We start from the raw sequence: 8,353 nt of genomic DNA on the forward strand, positions 1-8,353 counted from the left end.
ATTATGGCGCATATATATATATATAGTAGAGAATTTCTCAATCATTTGAAGTAGTAGACCGGAACTTGTTTTAGTATGACAATGTCCCTGTACACAAAGCAAACTCTATGTAGATATGATGAACAGAGGTTGAAGTTGAAGATCTAACCTTAACCACACAGAATAGCTTTGGGATAAATTGATTCAGCATAAATGTTCCTTTCACTTGAATGAGCAATGCCAAACCCCATCATAGTTTATGATGATAGACTTATGTCGGTTTTCTTGAAGGCCTTCTGTAGGTGCTTCGAAGGCAAGGATGAAAGCTTGAACACTTAATTTATGCCATTTCAACCTAAAAAGTAACTTCACCTGCAGTACCCTCCCTTTACTTGAGTCATTGTGAAAGAAAACAATTCAAATTATTGACGTAAATGAGGAAGGAAACCAGTGAATCTGCCCTCAAGTTTCCATTTCAGTTCAAACAACAGAACAGACGAGAGCTTGCTTTTGCAGAACGGTACAGTAAGTGCTTTTTGGTATTTTTTTATACATTATTGAGCATATGATGCAAAAGGTCTGTCAATATATGAACGCTTAATATCTTGCTATATCGCTTGAATAAGTCATATCCGGACCTCATGCCTTTAATTTGACTTGATATCTCTTTCAAAGAACCTCGACGCTCTTACTGAGCCTCAGTGTAACACTTTTTGATCCAGCTATGAAAAGAGTAATGACCTACAGTAGCATGTCATTTAGTGTCACCCAAAAGAGGATGTGCTTTGAGTCACGGGTTGTCTTTGGGAATCTTTCCTTCCCGATTTACTGAATTTATTCCTCGTTCTTATTCGAGATTGCAGTCTCCAAGTCAGTGTTATATTTAAAGATAGTGTAGACCAGGGGTCACCAACATGGCACCCGTGGGCACCGGGTCGCCCGCAAGGACCACGAGTCACCAACTGGTAGCTCTTCACATTAATCGGTACCCAAGAAGTAGCTCTCAGTTTCAAAAAGGTTGGTGACCCCTTTGTAGGCTGCACCAGCTGCTGGGGGGATGGAGTCCGAAATACGTTACGACCCGACATCCAGATATCGCTTCGATTCATTTTATTGATTCACGTCAATGTTTTCACGTTTCGACATGTCAATGTGAATAGTCATGGTCACTAATACACGCGTGTTCGTAAAGTCAGCTACTGATGTTGGTGATGTTGAGGAGGCCAAGTTATTTTTCACCAATGTTGGAGCTCTATATCAGGAGATCTTCCACTCCATCCCATATAAAGCATATGTTCATGGAACAGGTTTGGGTCTCTTAGTTGAAGTGGAGGAAAAATTCCATGCTCCAGCATCCAGGTGTCTTCAAGGTTGTGGTAACAGTTTGGGGAAGAATCACATCTGCCTGGTAAAGTCGAGCGTATCGTGGAAGGATTTCAAGCCTCCTGTAGGTTCGCTGATGTTTTGTCATGTCGTGTTATTTGCACTACACATTGTATAACGTTACACGGTTAAAGAAAATACAATACAATTTCATTAGTGTGTTAAATGAATGTAATGCAATCTATTTAAAGGGACGATGCAGCCATGCTGAGTAGAAAACGACTTTTTTTAGGAGCTGCAATTCTCCTGTTGCTGGCAGGTAAATTTTTTTTAAGAAATATATGTTACATTTTGCTGCCTTATGTTTCCACCTGTGTCTTATGTAATGTACTTTGATCGATATCTGTTATAAAAACATTATACAGTGAAAAAATAGCGTGTGATTTTCCGCTTGTGTGTGTGTGTTGCAGGAGTTCAGGCTCAGCGCAGTGCAACTATTTCCTCTCAGAGTCTCTGTGTTATTTCTGGATCAACAGTAAAAATCCCCTGTAGTTTTACAGAACCTTATGGCTTCGGTGTTACACTGAAAGAGTGGTATCGACTCTTCGGACAAGAACTAAGAGTCCTGAACTGGGATCCACGATACGCAGGACGAGTGTCTGTAAGCCCCTGGGAGTTTAGCTGTGAGCTCACGATGACCGATGTGAGTGTGAATGATTCTGGATTTTATAACTTAAGATATAAAACACACAACGGTGACTGGGTATCAGCCTCATCTGGAGTTCATCTGACTGTTACAGGTAACACACACACTTTCAGGATTGTCAATGATGTCTCGATCGCCACTGTTCTTCTAAGAGCATCTTCTAAGAGAATCACTAATCTGAGAGAGTCAGACGCTCAAACATACACATTCAGATTCCACACTGACCACAGCGAATAGACTCTCTGTCTGCTGCCTGAGAAACATTAAGTTAACTACAAGAATGTAATACATCTTTTTTTTAAATGGCAACAAAACCATGTTCATTGTTTGCAGATCTGAAGGTTCAAGTACCAGACCAGTACCAGTGGCGCAAGACACTGTCCTGCATCACCACCTGCGCTCTGTCTAACAACCCTACTTACATCTGGTACAAGAACAAACAGCGTGTTTACAATGAGTATAGCAAAGATCTGTATCGCTATGGCAGTAAGGATGCAGGCAGCTACTCCTGTGCGGTAAGAGGACATGAGGATCTTCGCTCTCCTGCTGTGTGTAAGAACTCACTTTACACCACACTCACTCTGTCATCATCACACTGCCTGCTTGTGTTACACTACAATACACTCACATGCAGCGATTCATTACTGAGTGATGCTTTAGGGTTTTTAAATATTTGTTAATGTTCTGTTCCCAAAAATGTTTTCTTTTTGTTTCAGGTGTTTTTGGTGTGAATTGTTGGAGTGTGACTTACTCTAGCCTGAAGATCTGCTCTCTGATTGGCTCTTCAGTGGACATCTACAGTTATTACACCTTCCCTGATAATCACGATGTCAGAAATTCTTTCTGGTTTATTAAACAGCACATTTATGGTGAGCCCATGGATTTAAGAGAGAATGAGGCGTATCAGGGAAGAGTGCAGTACACACAAAGCTCCCAGAATAAATGTAGTATGAGAATCACCAATCTGAGAGAGACAGACGCTCAAACATATCGATTCAGATTGGACACCGTCTGGGACAAGTTAATCGGCGAACCTGGAGTCCTTCTGTCGGTTACAGGTAACGTCACACACGTTCACTTGTGTGAATTAACATCGATGTATCGATGAAAATAGAAGTAATCCATACGTATTACTTTCAGATCTGAAGGTTATAGTGTCAGACTGGAGTGATCAGAACATACAGCCTGAGAAACATTAAGTTAACTATAAGAATGTAATACATAAAAAAACAACCAACAAAACCATGTTTTTGTTTGCAGATCTGAAGGTTAAAGTCTCTGTCTGGTCCAGCTGGAGCGGGACACTGTCCTGCATCACCACCTGCGCTCTGTCTAACAACCCTACTTACATCTGGTACAAGAACGGACAGAAAGTTTTCTATCAGGATGAAAAAGATCTGCATCGCTATAGCAGTAAGGATGCAGGAAGCTACTCCTGTGCTGTAAAGGGACATGAGTATCGTCGCTCTCCTCCTGTCTGTAAGAACTCACTTTACACCACACACTCTGTCATCATCACACTGCCAGCTTTTGTTACACTACAATACACTCACATGCAGCAATTCATAACTGAGTGATGCTTTAGGGTTTTAAAAAAATTTGTTAGAGTTCTGTTTATAAAATCATTTCTTTGTGTTTCAGGTGTTTTTGGTGTGAATTGTTGGAGTGTGACTTACTCTAGCCAGGAGGTCTGCTCTCTGATTGGCTCTTCAGTGGACATCCACAGTTATTACACCTTCCCTGATAATCATGATGTCAGAGAATCTTTTTGGTTTATTAAACAGAAGACTGTGGATATGACAGAGGATGACGAGTATCAGGGCCGAGTGCAGTACACACACAGCTCCCAGAATAACTGTAGTCTGAGAATCACCAACCTGAGAGAGTCAGATGCTCAAACATACAGATTCAGATTCGACACTAATAATGGTGATTACTCTGGAGAACCTGGAGTCTCTCTGTCTGTTACAGGTAACGTTGCACAAGAACCATTAGGTATTGGATTTTATATATATAAAACACATATTAAACACCAATCCATGTTAATTGTTTGCAGGTCTGAAAATTACAGTATCTAACTGGTACAGCTGGAGCAAAAAGCTGAATTGCGTAACCAGTTGCACTCTGTCTAACAACCCCATTTATATCTGGTACAAGAACGGACAACCTGTTACTAATGAGTACAGCAATGAACTGGATCTGTTTGATAATACGGATGAAGACAGTTACTCCTGCTCTATAAGAGGACACGAGGAGCTTCGCTCTCCTGCTGTCTGTAAGAGCTCACTTTTCCCTTCAGTTAAATATTCCTAGGGGTGAATCTGATAATCGTAAATATGCTTATATGCAAATGAAAGGGCTTATTAAAGTTTGAGAATTCAAGTCGTAGCACTGAGTCTGTAAACAGGACCCTTTAGCCCTCACAACTGTAAGTCTATATTACTCTATATTACCAAATATACACCGATCAGACAAAACATTGACATTATCACATCATGAACGGTGAAAAGAATAATTCTGTATCAGGTGGGATGTTTTAAAACAGCAAGTGAACACTTTGGCCTCAAAGTTGACGTGTTAGAAGCAGGAAAAATGGGTAAGCTAAGGATTTGAGCGAGTTCGACGAGGGCCAAATTGTGACGTCTAGACGACTGGGTCAGAGCGTCTCCGAAACTGCAGCCTTTGTGGGATGTTCCTGTGGTCAATATCTATGAAAAGTGGACCACGAAGGAAGAGTGGTGAACCGGCGACAGGGTCACAAGCGGCCGAGGCGTATGGATGCACGTTTGGAGCGAAGGCTGGTCCGTGTGGTCTGAACCATCAGACGAGCTTCTGTAGATCAGAAATGCTGAAGAAGTTAATACTGTTAATGATCAACTGTTTTGGTAGCAACAGGCGGACCAATGCCTGATCGGTATAGCTGTGCTTTAATTTCCAACTAATTACATTTTGTGGATATTTTTCTGGAGTTTTTCCATGTCTACAACACAAGTGCAACAAGTGCTGGTAAATTTTCATATGTGTATTATGGGAAATATTTTTTTTTAACAGTAGCTCTTGCTTATCAAGACACTCCAGATGGTGCTGTTTTATTCCCAGTGAATGGAAGTATAATGTGGGTAATCACAGAGCGTTCTTTTTGTCATGCTGATTTTGGAGAAACAGACTGTTGGGGACCAAATGCCAACATCTCTGTGCCAATACTTTTCATAATCTCTCAACCAGATTCCCCTAAAAACACCAATGCAGTTGTTCTTTCTGGAGAAACACTAGAGGGAGGTTCAGTGACTCTGAGCTGTAGCAGTGATGCAAACCCCTGTTGAAACCTACTCCTGGTTTAAGAGAGAAACTCCAGACATACAGCTGACCACAGACCAGATTTACAGCATCAGCAACCTCGATTCCCATCACAGCGGACTCTACTACTGCACTGCTCAGAACCAGCTGGGACGCCACGACTCTACACCCGTACACCTGGATGTGTTATGTAAGTGTCATGTGTTGATCTTATAACATTTCTAAAACAAAGCTTTTTTTCTTTAATGCATGTGTCTAAATATCTTTGTATATTACATGTAACATCATGCCAATTACCATAAATGACCATACCGTAAACGTCTCCTGTAGTGCAAATTCGATAATAATTCCATGAGGACCTCTGCTCCATTAGTTCAGCCATCATAAAATGTTTTGGCTTGGGTAATGATCACAGGCTCGGTCTTCATGCTACTGTCCTGTGCATTCCACAGCAAGTAACGCCTTCATGTGACATCTCCACTTGATGTTTTAAGGCATTGCCATTTACAATGCCCATGCTTTCACATGAAACCCAAAACCATTTTGTAGGGGTTTTGCAGGTTGTGGCACAAACTTGCTGGAGTATTTATTCCGCTAAAGTGAGAATACGCCGACTTTGCAAATGTGGTTTTGCCTTCTTGGAACTGTGACGAATTGATGCTTCCTGCTAGTTACTGGCGTGTCTTTTATCATATTTGAATGGCTACTGTTCTATGTTTTCATGCTTTATGAATAAATTCATTTATACCCAGCTTGCTTCATGAGACCCAGAGTTTTTTCTGTTTTTGATTTTAACAGTATGACTTGTTTCAGACCTCCCAAAAACCACAGCAGTGGTTCTTTCCTCTGGAGAAACAGTTGAAGGGGATTCAGTGACTCTGAGCTGTAGCAGTGATGCAAACCCACCTGTTCAAACCTACTCCTGGTTTAAGAAAGAAGCACTAGACACACTGCTGACCACAACCCAGAATTACACCATCAGCAACATCAACTCCCAGCACAGCGGACTCTACTACTGCACTGCTCACAACCTGCTGGGACACCACGACTCTCCACCCGTACACCTGGACGTCTTATGTAGGTGTATTTGTTACGCAGGAGGTATTTACTCCTTTGTCATGTCATTCCGTAAAAACTAATCAAGTGTCTCTTTTGATCAGACGCTCCTCGAAACACATCTTTGACTGTCGTTCCGTCGGTTTCTGATGATTTGTTCACGCTCTTGTGCTCAAGCGACTCGAACCCCACCAGCTCGTACGCCTGGTACAGGAAAACACAAGGAGGCGTGACGCTGACCGGAAATGGTACCAATTTAACTTTATCCTCGGGATCCTCCTCGGGATTTTTCTACTGTACGGCCGAAAATCAACTCGGATCTTCAAATTCATCCGAATGGACACATGCATCAGGTACTCGCTTCTCGCGTGATTTGTTGGTGTCTGTTTCATAGGATCCTGCAATTCATTTATTTAACATGCTGATTATTGCTTACAAATGCAGCTAATGGAGTTAAATATGCAGCTACTGGATTCACCGTTGCTGTGCTTCTGTTTATCATTCCTGTCTTAGTGTTCATGAGGTAAGAAATCACTTTTACTTCATAATGCATTTAAATCGGAATGTATCTCTTTAAATGTGATGGGCATTATTTAAAAAAGCTCCGCCTTCGAATTAGAAAATTAGAAGATCAGGGTCGAGCGCATGCTCTGTTTCAATTGCCGCTTGGTGGTATCTACTTATCACGAGCATACAATTCAGCATCGGTTCAACAGCAAGAAGAACATTTTGAGAGGAATAAATGATGAAAGGACCTCCAGACTCGAACTCGCCGCATCACCTGTGGCCTTAATTTCACGATTTTTTGAAGTAGTTGAAAAGAAGGTTTTGGACTCATGATAATTGTAATAATAAATATCACAACAGGGACGACAAATTCAAAGATGTTGCGACTTTCATTGGGAGTGATTAAGGAAGGACGGGATTAGAAACGTGTTTATTAGAGAGACTGCACAGGTGGGACGTTATGGAGACAAGCTGTGAGAGGCACGATTGAGATAGTTTGGTCATGTGCAGAGAAGGAACATGTGGGTCATCTGTGGAAGAATGATAATGATCCAGTGTGGCGACCCCTAATGGAGAAGAAGAAGAATTTCAAATAGATCTACATATTATATATTGTGTCCTTTTTTGTTCCTGAACTTTCCACTCACTTAGCACTTAGCATTAATTCCTATTTGTTGTGTTTGAGGTATTGAGTTTTTGGATTAAACCAATTCGAAACACGTGTGAACAGACTTATAGCTATAAGACTTAGTAATCAAGAAGACTTTGGTTTGGTGGGTTGGGATTCCTACCAAAAGGAAATGAAAATGGAGTATGATTCAGACAGGATTGGATTTTCAGCTACATCATATTGAGAATCACTGATCCTTAGAATCTCTCCAGGGCACAGTTCAGAGTTTCTCCATTAGATCAGGGAGGTAATTTGCACTCATATCAAATACAGCTGGTGATGATAGTTTTCATTATATAAGAGGGGCGTTCAAGTCAACCTGGACATTCCATTTTATAAGTATTAAAACGGTTAAAAATAAAGAAATAAATAAACGCAGTTTCCACTCGTTCTTGCAATGCGTTCTTTTTATTTTCCAACCTCAAAAGTCCCTGTTTGACTCCAACACCTCTTTATATTTCAACAGGAGAAGAGGATCAGCTGCCAGCAACAGGACCGAGGAGGGCAACACAGTAAGTGTGGAAGATGAAATCAAAATGAAATTTTTCTCTGGCCTGTGGTTCATCCTTGCCCCTAAAAGTGTCAGATACCAGCAAGTGAACACATGTGGTAAACCACTGGAAAGAGGTTGTGGTTCAAACAGAGTAAACATTAATGATCGACGCCCCCAGCGATTGGAGGGTGAGGACCACCCATTCGATGGCCAGACACTCCTCTATCGTGCTGTTCTTTCTTCTCTTGCAGAAGGAGCTTGTATCTGATGTACAGTCTGTCTGTGTGTAAAAACAAAAGGCTTTCTAACCCTGCTCTACCTT

General features: G+C 41.3%; 1 protein-coding gene across 1 annotated transcript; it reads left to right on the forward strand.

Annotated features, from left to right (window-relative positions):
* The first annotated feature begins 453 nt into the window (after positions 1 to 453).
* On the forward strand, positions 454 to 5,459 carry LOC124379963. The gene is made up of 9 exons (XM_046840619.1): positions 454 to 499; positions 1,554 to 1,621; positions 1,773 to 2,102; positions 2,342 to 2,560; positions 2,725 to 3,066; positions 3,269 to 3,487; positions 3,650 to 3,979; positions 4,065 to 4,283; positions 5,234 to 5,459. Exons 2-9 carry the CDS (start codon positions 1,567 to 1,569, stop codon positions 5,329 to 5,331), a joined length of 1,812 nt encoding a protein of 603 aa, XP_046696575.1. The 5' UTR covers positions 454 to 499; positions 1,554 to 1,566; the 3' UTR covers positions 5,332 to 5,459.
* The last annotated feature ends 2,894 nt before the right edge of the window (positions 5,460 to 8,353 follow it).

The sequence above is a fragment of the Silurus meridionalis genome, chromosome 26 (assembly GCF_014805685.1).
Source record: "Silurus meridionalis isolate SWU-2019-XX chromosome 26, ASM1480568v1, whole genome shotgun sequence".
NCBI lineage: Eukaryota > Metazoa > Chordata > Actinopteri > Siluriformes > Siluridae > Silurus > Silurus meridionalis.